Below are 22,552 nucleotides of genomic sequence, written 5' to 3'. Positions count from 1 at the left end.
TTGTTATGTCACACCAACGGGGGACGTCCTGCCGAGGGTATCGTGAATATTCTTAATGGAAGCCTATACCTTGTGATACATAATTTTAAAGGTAATAGCTTACTGAATTGAATGCCACAAACCGCATCTCAAAGGAATTATTCTATCAGAAAATAGAGCATTTTTAGTATTGAAAAATTTACTGATGTTCAACAATGTAATTTTAACATGGTTCTTGCCACAAAATGTGTTACACTAATTTTTTAGCATTTTTTAAATGTTCAATTAAAATAAAATAAACAATTTATTTTTAAGCTGGTTCTATTAGCACAAATTTGCCAGTTTTTATTACAGTACAATTATGGAAATACTTATGTTATTGATTTCTTATTACAAATAAAAAATAATGTATGCTGTTAGAAAAGTCTTACAACAAACGTTTTACCTGCATTTGGTGTCAAAGCAATTGTTCGAACTGTGTTCCTTCTACGGTTTGACAATGAGCCAATCTTGTGTAAAATGATTCGACAGAGTTGCCTAACATTTCTTCAGTTATCAAAGCAATCTCCTCTATAATCCTGTTTCTTAGGTCTTCCAAATTATGAGGCTTTCTTCTATAAACATTGGATTTTAAATGACCCCATAGGAAATAATCGATTGGTGACAAATCCGGAGATCTTGGAGGCCATTCGATTTCTCCTCTTCGGCCAATCCATTTATGAGGAAACCTTAAATCCAAATACTCTCTTACCTGTCTCCCATAATGGGGTGGAGCACCATCCTGCTGAAACCATACATTATCAAAGTATTCTCCTGATGCAATTTGAATAGCTGGGATTATTTCATTTTGGAGCATATTGTAGTAAAGTTCGGCATTTAAATTTCCATTGATGAAAAAGGGTCCAACAATTTTGTTACCTAAAATTCCACACCATACGTTCAGTTTTTGTGGTTGCTGTGAATGGGACTCAGTAATCCAATGTGGGTTTTCACTAGCCCAGTAACGGCAATTGTGCCTGTTAACATTGCCATTTAGGAAAAAAGTTGCCTCATCAGAAAATAGTATGTTGGTCAGAAAATCTCTATTGTCATCACATTTGCGCATCACAAGTTCAGAAAACTCAACTCTTCTGTCGTAATCATCCTCACTTAACTGTTGGACTAAATGAACTTTAAATGGTTTGTATTTATTAATTTTCAAAATCTTACTCACAGACATAGGGTGCATATCATGTTGCTGTGCAGCTTTTCTGAGCGATGTATGTGGGTCTTCAATAAATGTTTGCAAAACATCTAGTGCATGTTCTTCATCTGTTGCAGATTGTATCCTACCCGACTTTGGCCGATTACGTACACTCCCTGTCATTTCAAAACGCTCAATAGTTTTTGATATTGTTGAAACACTTATGGGATTCCTTTCTGGGAAAGTGTCTTTAAACAAATTACAAACTTCCCGATAAGATCTTTGACGATCGCCATATCCTCGCATCATCAACAGAGTAATTCGTTCTCTTTCAGACAATTCCATTAAAATGCCAAATAAAAACTGAACTACTGTAATTAGATAACTTGTTGACAGCAATGCTTCAGAGACACTGATTAACTCGACAGGAATGATATTACCTTTGTCCATTTGTAATTCCCAAGCTTAGACCTGTCTAGTAAAAGCTCCATGCTCAACAAACTGAAACCTGTAGACCAGATGATTAATAACACAATAATGTTTCTCATAGGCTAGTGACCTTTGTCTCTTTAAACCTTCCTGCTGACTGGAAAACACCAAGTACAGATTCATAAGTAATCAGAGAAAGTGACTCATAAGTTTTATTCATTGTAATAAAAACTGGTAAATTTGTACTAATGAAACCAGCTTAAAAATAAATTGTTTATTTTATTTTAATTGAACATTTAAAAAATGCTAAAAAATTAGTGTAACACATTTTGTGGCAAGAACCATGTTAAAATTACATTGTTGAACATCAGTAAATTTTCAATACTAAAAATGCTCTATTTTCTGATAGAATAATTCCTTTGAGATGCGGTTTGTGGCATTCAATTCAGTAAGCTATTACCTTTAAAATTATGTATCACAAGGTATAGGCTTCCATTAAGAATATTCACGATACCCTCGGCAGGACGTCCCCCGTTGGTGTGACATAACAAAACATTGTTCCAAAAAGTAGATGCCCAATCTCTATCACGATTGTAAGAGGTTTCAAATTTATATTTAAATTATTAAAGGATATATTTGGGTGTTTCCAGTCATAATATACACCCTGTAGTTTGAATCTGTTAGAAATTAAGGAAGTTATCTACAACTTTTGAACGTTTGAACGGCTGTTATCTTGAAACATGATATATAAAAAAGGACGAAATCATTTTTATAAAAGCTCTGAATTCTATGATACATGATAACTAGATATAATCGTTAATATTTCAATATTTGAACTTTTCTAAAATAACATGTTATTATTGATATAAATTTAAGTTCCTTAAGTATGTTTTTTATTAAAATAAAGATATTAAAAGATATACCACTTTAAAAAATCATATTTAATGTTAAAAAAGTGTAATTTCCATGTTTTCAATCATTACATAATTTGTCACTCTCTGAAATAAAATGATTAGGCCTAATATATATAATTTTATACTCAACCAATTTCTATTTACAATATTGGTTACATTTGATATCCAAGCATTAAAACTTTGCTTCACAATTAATTACATTTTTGTACTGAATAATGGCCTTAATGGAGAGCCGTGTTTGGTCGATAAAGCCAGAACACCAAAATAGTTAATCAATCGGGTATAATAATAAAAGGTTGGCATACATTGAGATATATTGCACTTAAATTGTTTTATGGCCACTTTTTTCTCGTATTGGACTTTGTCATTCTAGAAAATAACTAGACTGACTATTATTACACTTTATCGGTAATTTTGGTATTGTTCATGTAATTTCAGTTGCTTAACATGTTAAATGTATAGCTTAAAATAAAATTGTTATAGTTAAGTTGTAAAAAAAGATAACAATTATTTTTCGTACGATGTGCAAGGCAGTACATAAATAAATCCAACTTAATTAACCACTAGCCTTTAATTTGTCAATTACTGACATACAAAATTAAAAACTAGTGTGTAGTACGTTTCACATGATTTAACGTACTACGTATTTAATAAAATGTTTGGAAAAAATCTGAAACGTTAAATTTTAATGATTTTGTTACTCTATGTAAGGAAAACATATAAACTTGATGGACGATGTCGTTAATGTTTACCGCCTCTTTCCTTAACACTTTAACTTTCAAGACGTTGTAGTGTAATTGTTTATTGTATACGAAATGATGATCGATATTATAGAACATTTTCAAATTCACCCTTCATCCCCCATTTTACGTGAGCCACACAGGACCGAAAGAGTATGCAATTGATCGCCAGTCTAGTCAAGACGGTTACACAGTCTATATGCCATTTTAATGTTTCCATGGGAAACTATAGGTCCACACCCCGGATACTCACGAAGGTGTTGTGGCGGCGGCGATGGCGCGACCTCAGGGGGCTGAAGCAGCTGACGACGGGGGCACACTGGCACTGTGGCGCGCTACCTCCTCGTGTGGCCATCGTTCACACACTGATACCGAGACTCCCACCACGACACCGGCCTCTGCCTGCAGCATCTTGCTTGCGTCAATCTGGCTCATTAGTTCGACAAATAAACAGTGGGTTTACATAACATGCTTCCGATACCCCCATTGTATCGTGGTACTAGGTATCGTATCGCCGCAGACGCAGCCGCAGCCCACTCGGGTGATGGGTCGGGGAGTTGTTTCAAGGTCCAATATGCATCTCGCGATATCGACACACCATCTTAGATACATCGTACAAAAAACATTCAGGCTGAACATTTACTAATTTCATGAATTAGAGGCTTGCTGTTGCTTTTATACATACAGTTTTAATATAATGATAAAACAACTATGATACACCTTTATAGTCTATTTATGTATAATTTGTTCGACGAACAAACATTTTTTAAACGAAAGTATATGCCAACATCCTTTAATTTAAATCCACTGATAATTCCTCTTAAACCCGAACAACACAATAACAATTCATACTGAGCCGTAACATTGCCTTATTTACTTTATATATAAACATATTAACTGCGATGGTCAGATCCTCGATGGCTATCCTCATTACATGCTCAATCGGATCTATACAACAAAAAGTGTGAATTATTCTTAAGGTAACTAAAATAATGTTAATAAAATTCAAATCCAATTATTAATCTGAAACTGACCTCTATTTCAATACTGTTAAAGCGTTACATTTAAGGGAGAAAAAGAAACTTTTTATTCCATCACCACGTCTTTGAATCAACGCACTGCTTTATGACGTGGCAACGCAGTTGCGCGATAACTTCTTTTCATGTAACAGTAAACAATACGAAAAAAGTATAATCTGTAGTAACTTGTTTGATTTGATCAATATCTCAATGACGAATTAATGCTATATTTAATTTATATAAAAATAGTGTGATTGAAACGTATGGATAATTTATTGGCTACTTAATGCGTCTAATCAGACATAAAAGTTTAGAGTCTCAATTTCCGCGTGATTGGTACAACTAATTCAAATCACTCACGTATTCTTGAAAACATTAACTTGACCAAGCAAATCAAGCAATACAATGCTAGCTCCAATTAATAATAACTTGCCAATTAATTTCAAAACTTACGAAAACTAATCACTGTTACGTCATTCAGAATGATGTAGTAGTAATTCTCTGAATAGTTGACCTCATTTCAGATTTCTCATTACACGCCAAATTTCTTCTTGGAACTAATCCAATCAGCCTCTCTACCATGACTTCAATCGCGCACTTCTTACTTAAATTTCAAATTTAATCTCTGCAATTAAATTGTATCGTAAAATTGGCACTAATTTCTTCAAACGTAGCGTAGGCTAGATTGATTGAGACTGTTAGCTAAAACTGTATCAATATCTTTCAAGATGGAATAATCGAATCACATCATTATCCAAGAAAGATTTATTTGACATGCTAACTTTGGTACTTTATTAAATATAAAAAGTAACAAAATGGTATCAACTATTAATAATCGAATCAATGTTGTTAAGGTTGGAGATCCCTCCACATTCAGATATAGGTTTCAGTTAAGTATCTGCAGATTGTGCTGGATATTCTCCTACTTAAATAAATATTATTAACATACATATAACGTACAAAACAAGACAGAGATTGATTCTGAGATGAAAATGTCTTCTTATTATCTTAGTAATGTTGGAGACATTTCCTGTAAATGAGAGAGAGAGGGCGTTAATAACACTAAGCTCACTCCAGCCCAACCACTTTATGTCTATAATTGATCGCCCAAAATTCGTGAATGTTTCAGATGTCCATAGTTGTGGTTCCTATAAGGTACTTGTATGTAACAACAATTCACAAATATTATTATTTATAAATATAAGACAATTATATGGCACTCGGAATACCTTAGATAAAAAATTAATCTAAACAGACGGAAGTTGACACTTTTTGTCCACATTAGGTTTTCGAGGTTTATATGTATATATTTATCCATACAACAAACCCTAAAATAGAAAATTTTATTTACGTTCTGAATCTCTATGGATACTGAAATAATATGTCTACTTGTGTTTAAAAAACTGTAGGGCTCCATCATATTACATCATAAATGCTTTCACTAAGAAAGCTATGGTCTTAGATTTTGAAAATTGCGTGTGAAGCCGCGAGTAACTGCTAGTAGCATATATAACTTTGGTTACAAAACACCGTCATGCTATGGGCAATACATTATTGCTCTGTAAACCTCGAAAACCTAATGTTGACTCAAAGTGTCAACTTCCGTCTGTTTAGATTAATTTTTTATCTAAGGTATTTCAAGTTGATAGTTGAATTTGACTTGTGCCCCAATCAAGAAAGTATATACAAACAAAAACCAACTTCGATTAAAGAGCGTATACTTTCGTCTCTTTCGATTTAATTTCTGTCTAAGATTTTTCAAGTGAAGAAAATGTATAACTTACGTACAAAAAGTTACTGCGGTCTAAAAGAGTCAGATACGACCTATTAAATTCACGTCCGCTCTAATTTATTTACTGTGCCACAGTTTGAGTCTATGTTGTTGCACTGACGAAGAAAATAAACACATATGTGGGTTTTGGAATCCAACTTAGATTTACAAGCGTGTATTTGCGGTCTGCGATGTATCTGATGATATAAGTAGTATTGATTTTTACTCCTATCAAAAAAATATGTGCATACGTAAATGAAAAAAAAAAAAAAACGACATTAGTCAAAATGTATCTAATTTTGTCACTTATATTCTGCTTCTACTATTAGGAGAAGAGTGTGCCACCCATTTGTTTTTACCTTAAATACAGTAAAATTATTAAAGGAAACTACCAATTTCAAATAACCTTATATGCAAAACATTCAAAGCCTTGTTCATTAAGGTAGTTTTAAAACACCGTTTAAAACACTGTTTTCAATGTATTAGACGGTTTATTCGTCACTGGTGCAATCTAAAATAAACATACTACTGTAGAGTTAGCTTGCACATGCAGGCTACAACGCCACCGATATACGACTATGATATTGATGTTTGACTGTATCAATTGCTCGTATTAATAAATGGATTAGTTTAAGAACTGTATTTATTAAATCATATTAAGATTAACCTATAAAATAGTTTGAAATGTTTTACAACCATGCCTCACGTATGTATGCAGTGGCGCGCATGTACCGAGGGTCACACTGGCAACCCTCAGGTTAGGGATGGGATCACCTGTGATACTCACTCGTACGTGTCACCACGCTTCCATAAATACAGGTCGACCTGTGTTTCTATGTGACAAATGTTTTTTATACACGAGAGGCCGATCCCCTTTTACCCTTTATTCTGCCCGTCCTCATTGGCAACTGGTCTGTGCGAGTATCTTATCGAAGAGAATACGTCGATACAGTAAAGGTCGATGATACTGATAAGAAGTACAACGGTCACAGATGGAATTTGAGCCCGCGGTATCTCTAGCTCAAATCCAAAGTCTTAGACCGCTCGGCAATCTGTACTCTCTGTATTGAAGAACACGATTAGTAAAGAGACACAAGTAATCTGAGTACACTGTGAATGGCATGTTATCAACATAAACCCCCGCACATCCTTGACTCTGACAGCTACTACTGTATTTACTAAACCGTGCTACCTTACACGTGGTCTCCTCCTGAACTGTTCACCAATCACTAGCCAGAAGGATTTCATTGTGTGCACATCCTTGACTCTGACAGCTACTACTGTATTTACTAAACCGTGCTACCTTACACGTGGTCTCCTCCTGAACTGTTCACCAATCACTAGCCAGAAGGATTTCATTGTGTGCACATCCTTGACTCTGACAGCTACTACTGTATTTACTAAACCGTGCTACCTTACACGTGGTCTCCTCCTGAACTGTTCACCAATCACTAGCCAGAAGGATTTCATTGTGTGCACATCCTTGACTCTGACAGCTACTACTGTATTTACTAAACCGTGCTACCTTACACGTGGTCTCCTCCTGAACTGTTCACCAATCACTAGCCAGAAGGATTTCATTGTGTGCACATCCTTGACTCTGACAGCTACTACTGTATTTACTAAACCGTGCTACCTTACACGTGGTCTCCTCCTGAACTGTTCACCAATCACTAGCCAGAAGGATTTCATTGTGTGCACATCCTTGACTCTGACAGCTACTACTGTATTTACTAAACCGTGCTACCTTACACGTGGTCTCCTCCTGAACTGTTCACCAATCACTAGCCAGAAGGATTTCATTGTGTGCACATCCTTGACTCTGACAGCTACTACTGTATTTACTAAACCGTGCTACCTTACACGTGGTCTCCTCCTGAACTGTTCACCAATCACTAGCCAGAAGGATTTCATTGTGTGCACATCCTTGACTCTGACAGCTACTACTGTATTTACTAAACCGTGCTACCTTACACGTGGTCTCCTCCTGAACTGTTCACCTATCACTAGCCAGAAGGATTTCATTGTGTGCACATCCTTGACTCTGACAGCTACTACTGTATTTACTAAACCGTGCTACCTTACACGTGGTCTCCTCCTGAACTGTTCACCAATCACTAGCCAGAAGGATTTCATTGTGTGCACATCCTTGACTCTGACAGCTACTACTGTATTTACTAAACCGTGCTACCTTACACGTGGTCTCCTCCTGAACTGTTCACCTATCACTAGCCAGAAGGATTTCATTGTGTGCACATCCTTGACTCTGACAGCTACTACTGTATTTACTAAACCGTGCTACCTTACACGTGGTCTCCTCCTGAACTGTTCACCTATCACTAGCCAGAAGGATTTCATTGTGTGCACATCCTTGACTCTGACAGCTACTACTGTATTTACTAAACCGTGCTACCTTACACGTGGTCTCCTCCTGAACTGTTCACCAATCACTAGCCAGAAGGATTTCATTGTGTGCACATCCTTGACTCTGACAGCTACTACTGTATTTACTAAACCGTGCTACCTTACACGTGGTCTCCTCCTGAACTGTTCACCAATCACTAGCCAGAAGGATTTCATTGTGTGCACATCCTTGACTCTGACAGCTACTACTGTATTTACTAAACCGTGCTACCTTACACGTGGTCTCCTCCTGAACTGTTCACCAATCACTAGCCAGAAGGATTTCATTGTGTGCACATCACTAGAGAATGTGAAACATGCACAACTGTCTAGTAAGGTCGCATGTGTCTCAGCCTCATGACTGGATACGTCAACGTCTATAGTTGACCCCGATGACGTCATGATACTTCATGCCGCAAGCCCCCCGGCTATCGCAGTGAACCTGATAGAGCTTTTTCTTCTAAACAATACTTTGAACTCAACTGAGCACGTATTTGTTATTGATAATACAAAGTAGCAGTAAAGTGATTTAACAAAATTGCAGGCGTTATTTATTCTATGTAATATTCCACAAAAACCTCATGCCCACAAACCTATAAAAATATTACATTTTAAAATTTTAAATAAATAATATTATTCATTCGAAATAAAAGTGCTCCTTTACGCGCAAGTCCTGATATAAGTCAGTTCGTTAACCTGTGATCTTAACCATGAACTCTGAAATAATAACTTGTACTTGGTATGTTTGAAAATGCCTAAATGTGTTTGAAAAATGTCGTATGTTACATTATAAGTGCTTTAACGAAGTAAACTACCGAGTTCGATTTAAACAATTCCACGTAAAACCGCGGAAAACAGCTAGAAGTGCACATTTTATCGCGCGTTAAACTCCATGAGTTTTGATTTTATTCAACGTCAAGTCTGATAATATAAACTTTAAGATTTGCAGCTACTACTAGTTTCAGGCAAGCATCTTACCTAAGGTCAGTTACAATAACATTATTTTATTGTTAACTGCATTACATTTAATTGGTAACTGCTGCCACAGACGTGACTCATGGAATCTGGAGTCATGTTCATCTGAAGAAATCAAAATAAAGCCGGCGATGAAGCTCAAAATAAACTATTTACATCGTTCGACATCAGAGACACAGATATTACAAAATACAGTGTAATCCAGATGAGGGGGTGTTTCGATTGTCTTATCAGGTGCACAAGACTGTGTCAGCTTCAGATCCAGAGCTAAACTATGGGTAAACTGGAGCTAAACTCAGCATTCACATTGAGTTAACCCTTCCCACCATAGCTAAATTATGTGTAGAATGTATTTTACTTGCCTTTCTCATATTCACAAACACAAATTTCAATGATGCAACGAGGAAAACCAGTTTGAATAAGAAATAGACCACAGTGTGGCACTTGCGCTATATTTTTTTTAAAGATTTACCGTAGCTACAAAACGTATTCAGACTTACTGGGAGAACATTTATGCTGTCTAGTACTAGCCGTTCATCTACATCGGTTGTTACGAGTACATACATCATCTTCCTCCAGTTCAATGGAAGAGTTAGGATAGTAGTCTGATGGGAGGAAGTATTTTTTGTAAGAAAATCAACTATTAGAAAACCAGGGCTTACAGACACACTTTCTAGGTAGATCATTCACGTTAAAGTTTAATGTCGTATGTCGATGTTACGTACACGACGTTACAAGTGAAAACAGACACGGCTGCAGGGCTATAATCTTTATTTAAATCGGTGAAACGAGTACGGCGCGCCGGCCACTACAATATTCATGGGCACTATTATACGCAGAGTCAGATTTCACTTTCTTGCCCTTTTAGACCCGAAAAGAATTGGCCTCTTTCCCTAAAACTTGTTCATGAGTTTTATGAGAATTGTTCCACCCAAAGATGTCAAAAACAATACATTTTTAATTCTTAAGAAAGATATTTTCATTGAATATAAGAACTTTAAAAGATAATATGAGTAACCCAACGAAGAGAAATTCTTTATAGCGTAGCAAAACATTCAACACGAGTTACATTTTCTTTACTACACATTTATTGTATTTTCTTACTTTATTTGATAAACATTCCATAGGATCACCAATTCATGCCAGATAGCACAGAAATTATACTTAGCATTAGATTTTATTCAGACCTTATTGATCAAATAATCTAATAATTTGATTCTCTACTTCACGGCCCCTTTGGGCCTGAGGCCCAGGCATAGCGGACCTGTTGGTAAATCCACCACAGATCGTACAAGTGTTTTCACCGAGTGGGAAACGTTTCTAATGACATTCACCGAACAACAATCAGACATGTCCGTGACGGTGTTCATTAGGACGTTACTGCAGCTGGTTGCCCAGTATTGTTACGGCGAATACTGAACCCAATAAACACGATTAATGGACTGATAACTGCGCACATGGGCACACAATTGTGCACAGCAACAACTTTTCTTCAGACACAACAAAATTCCTCCGTACCACGCATGAAACCCGAGCTACAGTTTCGCTTTTGCTACAGGAGAATTTCAATTTATTCCTACGTTAAAATATAATACACAATATACACGGTGTCAAAACATCCTTACATTACAAACGCTCACTGCGAGCTACGAAAATAAACATCATAGAGTGTGCATCCCAACTTCAGGTTAATTTGTAAAGTTATATATTTTGCTTGAACAATTTCAAACTACAAAATTAAGAACCCTGTTATTGATAATAAAAACGCAACAATAGCGTCAGCACAAATCAACAACACCCAATATATTTTATAACTCACTGATACAAATTCCTTCAATAGCAGTTTTCGAAACTTTAAACCCGAATACGGAGGATCACGCCTAATGTTAAAACGCAAAGTGAGGATTGATATGGGATACCTGCATTTCGGATACCTAGCGTCGTGTTCTGAGAGGGGGGAGGGAGGTCCCGTACCATAAAAAATATTGTATTCGTTATCTAACAGTCAACCATAGACCGCAAAGAATCCCCAAGCGATACTTTGAAAGCTATATGATACTTGAAATCGTAGTTTATATATATATATATATATATATATATATATAATAAATTTTGGTTATAATAAGAGTTACTACGATTATAGACATGGTTACGAATAATATAGAAATAACTCGTTACAAGTGGACACTTAACTTAAAATATGGTACCACACATTGCCGCCTAAGTACGCCTCTCGCACGTAGAATTTTTATTGTTGCTTGAACCCGATTGGTACGTACCTTACAGATCAAACATTCTAGTCTATATAAAAAGCATTCCCCTTCTTAGTCTTATTATGAACGATCTCCGTAGGCTTTTATGTTATGCGAAGATTGTATTAAACAGAATAAGAGACAGTCAGTACAGCACTATTTTTGGATAAAAAAGTATAGATACCCCAGTTTCAATCGTTAACCACACACACTGATTCATAGAGCTACAATAACGGGAGTTATGTATTTTGTTTTTTAATTTTCGTGTTTATAGATATAACACAAATTATTTACATACAATAAATTCGTTTTATGTAGGTAAGAAAAAGGTAACCTACCGGTTTGGGGGCTTTTCAACCCAACTGTAACGTTGGCCTCGTTATTGGGCTTGTAAGGACATTATCTTAAGCGTGCGTGTACAAAAATAGAGACGATTTGTAATTAATTAATAATTTTTAATATATATTTAACAGTGCAATCAATTTTTAATTTGCAGCTGCCGGCGCCTGCTACCGCCTGAATGCAGAGGTAAACACCGCCCTATCTTGCTTAAAGTTCAAACTTGGATATTTACACTTTTTGATCCGAGAATAGACCGAGAATACTGATAAAAAGTGCTACGGTCAAAGACAGGCTTTGAACCCGCGCATTCTCTAATTCGACGTGTTATAGACCGCACGGTCAACGGACTCTCCAAATCACTATTACTGTTAGCAACGTGATCATATTGAGGACTTGGTGTACGATTTAATATTTTGGAACTCTCTAAATATACCTCAAATATATTATGATTTAATACATGATACTTTAAATACATATGATTTAATGTAAATTAACTGACTATATCGACGTGTAAAATACACAAGGGCATTATAGTTGAGGTTTGGAGAAAACATTGTTGAACGCAATAAATTATTACCATAAAATTTAAGCGATTAACAAAATTGCGGATATGACTAGGTGCCAACGCGGTGTAGCCTACAGTGTGCTAAAAGTGTTCGAAATAGAAAGTTCTCGAATAACCAAGGCAACGCTCCACTACATTTTCGAATAGTTTAATTCGACATTTTCAAAATTGGCGTGTATCCACTGTAAACATTTTTATATTTCGGCCACTTTCAGTAGCTCCAACAAACTGACTAAAATGTAGAGTGATGATGAACACTAACACTGTCAATCCGACTTGCCAGTTTCCTCTCACATCTCCAATACACTTTTGATTGATGAACTAATGTCGTGTAAACAAAGGTTTTTCCGCACTTCTGTCTTTGTAAAAAAAAGGTTCCATGAACACCCGAATCGATGACGAAATTAAAACTTAAGTATACGTGTTCTTGATCAAAATTGTAAAAAACCTTCAAACCGAAGGAAAAGTAATCTAAAATGAGTGCAGCAATTATTATAATAAGATCATTACGACAAAAATGCAAATTAAAATTTAAAAGTTCCATGAGAAATGGACCGCGATTAAAGTAAAAAGTGGCATTTCAATAAAAAAAACTCTTATTGATTAAACTGTTATGTAGTTTCCGCTATGGTATTATTCGATAATATTATAGATTTCGAGGTAAGTATGCCATAAAATTAATTAACTAAGTACAGAAAGCGCCATCAAAGAAGGCCATTGAGCGAGGAGCCTGGCAGTGACGTGTTCTTCAACTAGCCAATAAGCATCATGCGGTGTTGCTAAGTTGTTCCTATCTTTGAGACATAGTCAATACCAACTAAAATAAAAGGTAGGAGTACGTCACACCACGTTGCAAGTAAAATGTTAAACTAACTTTATTCTAGAGATGTGCTGCGGGCAGGCAAATAACAGACAATCATAAAAAACGTTGACCAAAAATGACACACCATTGAACGGTTTCTGAAAAGGATTCATGAAACATTTTAAGTGTACAAATGAAATCTTTCTCAATATATCTGACCACATGATACATTAAGATTTTTCATTAAATCGGGTTACACATCTGTGTTAAATAAAGAAATGTCTAGACACCAAGTCACTATAAAATAATGGTGTAGGCCTATGTGTTAGGATAGTTAGACTACAAGACTAACAGTGTTACGTTTGAATCTATTATGAGATTGTTTACAAATTTATTTATTCCCCTATTTTCTCGTTATCACCATGCTTACCCATAAAAACAATGTAAAAATATTCGCTAACGCTCAGCTAAATACCACGGAGTGACATTGCACTATCATTGAAATCATTGCACTCGCTTTCCCTATATTAAAATGAAGCTTCAGGCACAATTTTAAGTCTTAGGTCAGTTCGTTTTCGAGATATCGTGCGGGCAGTCATATAGGAAGACAAAAATGAGATTTTTCCATCAACACGTGATAGGCTTCGCTAAAGGTCAGCCAATAAGGCCGAAGTGTTCAAGTATAAGTGGCCAAACAACAGTCTTATATTTGGCAATTCGACAATAAAATATAGCGTTTTTCACTTTTAACAGCTAGCTATTGAATGTAATCAATAAATATTTTGCAAACCGTCCCTGGTAATTGCAAACACACGATATATCAACCATATAGAATTAATACTGAGTAACGGATGATTTCTGAGTACATGCATGTGTACGACTAATAGGAATAAATACGTAACTAGCATTAACAAAGAGTATGACTTCTTTCATACAGTCCACACCTTCATAAAGACATCAAACTCTAGTTATTATAAAGAGTCAATACAAAAAGAATGTCCCTGGAATGATTTTAATTGCTCAATATACATTTATGTACTATAAACAAAAACATGTTATAAACTATTTTTAAGGATAGGTCTAATGATTAAAAACACGTATCAGAGATAATAATAAAAATTGTTATTTGTATGTGTGTTTTTTTAAGTAATAGCAGACAGCCCACTAATTATTTAGATTATAATCTTATCGATTCCTAAATGGGTCAATATCTGATATGTGCCCAACATTCTTAAACTTTGTTCAATACAGTTGTTTAACACTAAAACGATTGCATAAATTATTTAAAATTAATAATCACCAATAAGAATCGGTTTTACGGCTTTATCAGCAAACCCATGAAGTGTCTTATCGCTATAAAAGATAACGAACTTAGAACTGGTCAGCCGGCCTTCGAACTATAACTTCTTTTATTATAAAATATTATGTAAACATATAATGTAAACGCTATAAAGGTACATGGGTATTGTGTCCAATTAAATGTTTTGATAGTAGTCACCAGCTGTTCGATGTGGCAACTATGTGCTACTCTGCGATTAGCTATTACTCAAAGAACTTCTTTGGTGGCTCTTGTTATGCAAATTTAAACTTCATTATAATGGTGACTACAAAATAGCAAAGAGCTATTGGCTTTAAAAATAAACAGGCTAGTTTATCTCAGTTAACGATTTTAAATGTAGCAAACTGTACTATATCAAACGCATTCTATTTGGAATGTAATACGTTTGGAGCCCACGGTATTAATACATGTATATACTTGGTTATTAAATACAACGTGCCTTCGATCGATCTTTCAAACAAGCATTCAAACGTTATGAAGTACATTGAATATTAACATTAACAAAATGAACCTCCTAATAAGTTTCAACGTGATGCTGGTAATAAAGATAGAAATAGAGATATTATAGATCTAAGCCTAGATAATGAATCTAGCTGCAGCCGAATACATCATAAAAAATATGTCAAATAAAACTGGGTTCGATTTTCAAAAGTAAAACATACTGCTTGCTGGTAAAGAAAACCAACCTACCACCCACCTGCGCAATGTTTGAAACGTCATCCAATCGCAGATCTGTCGCGAGCAGCCGCAGTGGCAGCAGTCCCATCACATACCAGTTCATCCACAGACTGGAGCACGTAGCCTACGCTTCAACAGGCACACAGTGCTGGCCACATCCGGGCGATATCCGGCCACTGATTCACCCTCGCTCGCCAAGGTTAGTTCTCGCACCGAGGAGAAGGCCGCCGCGCCGACAACAATCCGCGGATTCACTTGAATTTCGTCACTTCATGTGAAAGTCGAAACCGTATATACAGTTCAATTTTAAGCGATCTAACTGATAGCTATGGCACGTACTTATGGCCTTTTTACTGCGTGTTAGCTCCAACAATACTAATCCCGGCATTAATGTATAGGTATGATCAAAAAGTTACAAAATTGTGAACATATAGAAATTATAAAATATAAAGTTCGACTACAATAAGTGAAAATAACCGACGATCATTCTCAAATTAGATGTTACTTCATAAAATATAAATTATACGCTCTATAAATAATGGTTGTATTTATTATACGACTGTTTCTGGTATTCAATATCTTTACTTTAGCAAATACCATTGCTTCATTGTAGAATAGGTTCGATACAAATTAATGGAGCGGGACATTAATTCCGAAATCAACTGTTGGAATAGCTTCTAGGAATACTTAAATAGCTTTCACCATGAAAATCCACAATTTAGTCATTACTTAAAGCCACATTTGTCTCACCAGCAGCGTCATGAACAATCAGACAGGTTAGATAAAAGATATATTGGCAATCATTACGAGCTAATCTGAAGGTAAGATCGGAATTTTAACGTTATATGCATCTTGGTTACATCAAATTTATTGGAAAACCAAGAGCCGAATTTCCGGCTGGCTTTCTGGAAATTCGGCTATCGATTTCGTTGCAATGCTAGCAATATTATCGAAATCCCCATAGAAAATCAGTACGACTACGAGTATAAACAGAAAAAGGAAATAATGATAGAATGAACGATGGTACTAACAATACTGACCCTTTTAAAATTCATTATTTTCCAAAACTGTGGAAGATTACCCGATTCTACACAGCCCTGAAGATCATTTTAACCAACCTATTATAGTTCATATGGCTTATTCGGAGAATTCTAGTTGTGATTCCTTGAACCAGTTGAAATATTGGGTCAAAATCGCAAAGAACCATTCTCAGTTCAGACATCCACGTTTATCATATCACGTTACATGCGACCACTATGATTTTGGTGATAATTATGTATCAAGATAGAGGCCGTCTCTGGTATCGGCAACCCTGCTGGGCAGTAAACATCCAAATGTTACCTTTCTCATGTGATTATTATTCTTGTGGGCACGCGATTCAGGAAGAATTTGAAATCTGGCAGCATCACCTACAACCCACCTTTATGGCATCAGTTTTATTGGGAGACATACCGATTTTGCTGCCAATTTTATTTTTACCGACTTCATACCTGATTTGGGAATACAACATGATCACCAACATCACCGTTTTTCCAACTAAGGCTGAAAATACACTTGTAAGGTCTGCAACCATTTTTACCGGCATTATGACTGTAGGCAACCCACCCCACCTCGGAATGCGATCAGAAATGCAACATCTTTACTGGCACACTATTTTGCCAGTCTCATAGTTCTATTCCTAGATATTATTCCTCACAAAGATAATTGAAAAAAAAAAAAAAACAGACGTGTCAGTAAATACAGTATTTTAGTTTTACTATAACATGAATATATTTATGAATTTGTACTTTACTCTATCTGAATAAATATTGTATCTTGGAAAATTTAATTAATATGCATTTTGTTGCGTTATGTAATAAAGTCAGGTTCTAAAACAATTCTAATAACCTATAAAAGATTATTTGGTTATTATTTTTTTTTATTTGGTCTATGGACATATTGCTTACCTAAAGATATTGAAAATGTATGTCGTAATACTTAAAATTTATTCCTTTAGTTATTTAAAATGCACGTGAAACATTCAGACCTACGTGGTACGTTACAATAATTTGTATTAAATTTTAATCAAATTTACCTTTTTATAACATCTAACAAAAGATTTCATGACGATGTCGATAGCAACCTAACAGACTGTGAGTAAAATATTGAAGCTCTTAGCCCTTTGGGGAAGACACAAGTCCTGGTCACATGCCGAACGGTACTACACTGAACGCAGAGACAAGCGCTGATTAGGTGGTCTATGTTTATCCACCGTTTATTGTTAAGGGTCGTTCTATTTTTGATAATATCTGACAGATATCTTTGTGGTGTTAACTGGTCCCTTTACATTTCATTTCGTTTTGTTACTGGCAGCACTGCATTTATCACCTGTTTATTGAAAAGTTTCGTTATTGTTTTCGTTTGTCAGCTGCTATGTATGAGGTTAGGTGTGTTCATGTTGTTTGTTTTTGTTTAGTTGTGAGATTGAGATGAAGTGTAAAACATGCGAGATTCTGTTAAACATGCTTTGTAATTGGACAGTGACTACGAATGCAATTCTGATATCGGTGATAACGATGGAAGTGTGGAAGAGTTTATCCCCGTTTTCAAAAACAGTTTGCCAAGAGCTTGAAAGTCACGATGAAGGTTATTTGGATTTTCCAATTGTACAGTATGTTTAATTAACTGTAATGTAATTCTGTGTACAGCAATAAAAACAATTTCAATTTCGAGTCAATTTCTAGCAAAATCATATAAAAAACATTATTTGAAATGTATGCACGAATGTTTTCATTTATGTGAAAACCAGTCATATCTTAGGTAAAGTAGGCTGTGTCAATGCTAGTTATAGAGTAATTAAGAAATAAGAAACAGTTGGTTTTCAAACATTTAAAAATTTATATAGCTATAATATGTACAAAATTAACAATTTTTTAAACTAATAATTGTATTACAAATATGGTATATATTCATTAAAAATTTTACTGTAATTTTACTGTGTAAAAAATTAATGCTCTATTTTTCATAGATTTTGCTTTAGAAAGCATTAACTTAAAGTGTATTTTTGTCCAGTTTAACTGTTGTTACCAGTACTCACAGAGGGTTCAAAAAATACTTCTTCAATGGGTTTAACAGTGGTTTTTGTCTTGAGTAAAAAGGTTTTTTTAAAGGATAAGATTTTTGTAAAAAAAACTTCAGAATATACTAATTGCATTGGTGGTAAATAGTTTCCAAAATGTATTAAGCAAAATTGACATAAGAGTTTCTTCAAAATTTAACCATATATGCACATGGAGCAATGGAATAGACAAGAATATGGCATATACTTTTATGGATAAATTCTTTTAGGAAATAGTTTTTCTTGAACTTATTATATAATATATATTTATGCAGAAATTGAACATTAATTGGCTCCCTCTTATCGAAAGCCTACTAGGTATATGGAGAAAAAAAATGATTATTACTAAACATCCTACAAATATAAAGAAATACAATCCACAAAATAGTTAAGCATTTTATGTAGAAAATTTAACAAACTTTCTTGAAAAATAGAAGTACAAATTCAATATAATAGATTCCAAAATACAATGATTAATTATTAAGAAATAGCATTACTATTGATCAATATTAAAGAGTTATTTATGAAGTGATTTAAGCCATGTATTAAATTATTTGTTCTGAGTTTAATGGCCCCTCCAAGTTTTATTTCTCTTAATTTATTTTTGTTCTCATAATACATGGACACATTAGGTTATACCAGCTATAAATTAACCATACATAAAAACTCATCTACATAAAGAAAGTTAAAAAGCGATGACTGACATTATGAGCAAAACTTCCTGGTATACTAATTCAACTATGATTTTAAGTTCCAATGCTGGATAATTTGGGAAATGGTTATTTACTTATATTTTTCTACATAGTTCAAAATTTGTTTCAATTTAATAGATTTTAATTACTGTTTGTTACAAATTATAGAAAAAGTTGACAAATTATACAGAGTCTGTGAATGATGCAAATAAACTACGCCACTACACGGAATGGTCGAGAATGATAGCTCTAACTACTGAAGGTCTTGTGACAAGTACAAGAGTTACATGATACTATACACTTTGTAACATGTCAGCTAACACTCTGACAATGCCACTGCCTTGTATGCAAATAAAAAAAAACATCTATGTGAATTCAGAAAAGGCAAACATGTGTAAAAGTTATTCAATTCCAACTTTGATCAAGGAAATCTATTGCTATCCCAGTGAATAAGAAAGTTTGAGATTGAAAATTGTTGTATTCACATGTTTATACACTTGTTGCAGACTTTTCTATACAATCAAGATAAAGATTGGTTTTTTTTATATCGGTCACCCTGATTTTTAAACAATTACACAACATAAACAAAGTGTAAGAAATATAGTAATGAATTATTACTTTTGGAAAAAGATGAAATTTACAATACATTATTACACACACTTGTTTTTTAGTTTAAAGTTTGCTATTAACAAAGGAAGGTTTGAAAGCATAATTGAATTTTGGACATTTGCTATTGTTCTATGTAACAAAAAGCTTAACACTACATGACGAGGATTAAAATGTGTGCTTAAGCAATCCATTAAAATTCAATCCTTGATAAGTAATGTCATACTTCTTGTAACATACAACAATGGCAAATGTCCCAAATCCTTCTACTTATTTATTTTTCTTTTATAATACAATATCGCTTATCAAATTAAGCTATAAGTAACAGCTACTATATTTTCTTTATTAGATTTATTTTTATCAGGTGTTTAAATATAACATAAAGAAATTTAAAATATATTTATTTCACTTGTGTTCTCATGATAAAATGTAAATATATACAACACCGCACCTTTGACTTGAATAAACACTTCCACCAAAAAAAAAGTAATCACTCTCAACATTATTTCAATCAAAAATAGAATTTAAAAATTCCTCCACTGCAACCACTTTTTTTTAGAACAAATACGATATAATACACAAACTGAGCTACAAATCCCTCACCTGAAGGTACTGAAGTCCTATACCACAAACCACATATCCCAACACACTCATAACAGTATCTGAACAGCCCAGTTAATCAGCCAGAGCTAGTTGCGAAGGTTGACCCGGGGTCAATTAAGACACGCCCGTCACTCCTCGCCTCTTTCTACCAGTTCTATGTAAACGTCTGTTTACTGATTCACTTCATTTTATGTACTTTTACTGATTCATGTACACTTAAGATAAAATCTATTTCTAGAAAAGTTATATGTAGTATTTGTACAAACACGTGTTTAACAATTAAATTCAAAATTTGGTTTTGCATCTTTTATATGAAATAAGGTTTTCAAAAACATTCTGATTAATAGTTTCCTTTTACTCCAACCAGACATTCTCTTAACATTCGCAGGTTTTATGTAAATTTGTCAAATATTCAAACAATTATTCTTATAATTTTACCTTATTTTCACCATTCCTAGCTACAATTATACAGTAAACAAACCAAATACAGGAACGCCTTCACAAAAATCTAATTTTGGGTTTAGGTAACATACAAATTTAAACTATGATTGAGAACAAATTGATCTGCAACTAAGTAAAATGAAATTTTTTTTATTCCAATAAAACATAATTTCAAAATAAAAACTTACTTTTAGCTACAAACTGAACCATTTTGGAGAAAGTATGTGCCGTTTGGCTTTGTTTTTTTCAAGAAATTTATTAACATAATTGAAACAAATTATATAATCTGACAGATTTATTGATAAATGGTATTTTGTTAGGGATCAATGAACATTAAAAGACAAGACTTTTGGGTCTACTTTAAATTGAAAAAGTTAAAGCGTTTTAACCTATATAAATCCAAGACTCAGAGGACTCCACAAGCTACCAGAAACTTTCTGGCAGTTCCCTACTACCCCAATATAAGAAACATTGGGACAAATGAATTAAATAAAGACACTCTATTGGTTGTGTTTTCTCCTGATAGAATAACTTATGGAAGAACACTTAGAAAACAATAATGTCTTCAGATTTAAATTAATTCTGATTGACAGTTTGTGGTGGTAGTCAATGAATAGATATATGTATTTTCAATGGGAAAGAATGTGTGTGGGCTTGAAGTGTGTCCGAAGTTGTTTAGTAAATTTTCAAATATCTTGGAACAAAAAAGAAACAAAAGTTCTGAAACTGAAGATATGATCTCTCTTCTATGAGGTTGCGAATGAATTTTAAGCTGGAACATGCCATAGAGTACTATGCCTAAGAAGTCTTGAAAAAAAGAAAGATTTACATATATGGTTTTAGTGTGCCAGTTTTGGTTATAACAGCATGCTATTTGTATAGGTTGTGAATGCTGATCAAGTGGACTAATACAGGGACACAAAGAAGGTTTCAGAATTTTCATTGTTACCTTGTTGAGGTGGGATAACTACAGTCTGTCTGTTTTATGGCATATGTTTTATATATTTTGTATGTTTCTTATTGCTACTTAGTTTTTTTGTATAATTTAATGCAAAATTTTTTAAACAGTCCCCATTTCAGTATTATTAAGAGAAATAACTATACAAACTAACATTGCTGTAACTCCAAATGTTTGAGTTATGAAATTTAAAATGTAAAAAGACACAGAGCGATAGATGGAATACCGGGCATTTCAGAACACGTTTTATGAATGGAATCACTGTTTGAAGTTTGGTGCAACGTTAAAAAACACTGTAAAGAGGTAGATACAGTTTGCTTGCATGGTCGACAAGTTGACCATGAGTGCAATTGAGCCGAATATTTATTGCATGAGCAATCTAGTTAGATCCAGTTACATAGCTGCTACTTCGCTGGCATTATCACCATTTGCAATTTTCCTTCACAAAATATCTACTTCATATTTGCTGCAATTGAGACTGTAGGCCATTAAAATTGTTTCAGACATATTTTAAAAAAAGTGGAAAGAAATATAGGATATACGATTCCAATATAGTATGTATACAGTATGTTACTGTTGAACACTTTCAATGCTAGTAGAATGTGTGTACTATACTTTCAATGCCATTTATGTAGAATATGTGTATAAGGATATTTTATTAACCTTGCATATATATGTATAACACATTAATAAAACACAGGGCATTTTTAATAATACTGGAATAGAAATGATCAATTACACAAAATTTCAGGTATATTTTGTTT

The 22,552-nt window shown here is 34.2% G+C and overlaps 1 protein-coding gene across 5 annotated transcripts in view; it reads right to left on the bottom strand.

Annotated features, from left to right (window-relative positions):
* Nucleotides 1-22,552, bottom strand: part of LOC124352692 (regulator of G-protein signaling loco) — a 76,100-nt gene that overhangs the window by 40,133 nt on the left and 13,415 nt on the right. The window contains exon 1 of one of the 5 annotated variants that reach the window (XM_046802290.1): nt 20,390-20,533. The exons of 2 other annotated variants lie outside the window; for them this stretch is intronic. In XM_046802290.1, the coding sequence (XP_046658246.1) occupies nt 20,390-20,440 (51 nt within the window). In that variant the 5' untranslated portion in view covers nt 20,441-20,533. Of the gene's footprint in view, nt 1-3,498; nt 3,650-15,410; nt 15,516-20,389; nt 20,534-22,552 lie in introns of those variants that run through there. 2 more of the 5 variants (XM_046802289.1, XM_046802288.1) reach the window with 2 other exon arrangements.

This window comes from Homalodisca vitripennis, chromosome 1 (genome assembly GCF_021130785.1).
Source record: "Homalodisca vitripennis isolate AUS2020 chromosome 1, UT_GWSS_2.1, whole genome shotgun sequence".
In the NCBI taxonomy this organism is placed as follows: domain Eukaryota; kingdom Metazoa; phylum Arthropoda; class Insecta; order Hemiptera; family Cicadellidae; genus Homalodisca; species Homalodisca vitripennis.
Note: the sequence above shows the minus strand (reverse complement) of the source record. Positions and strands in the feature narration are given on the sequence as shown.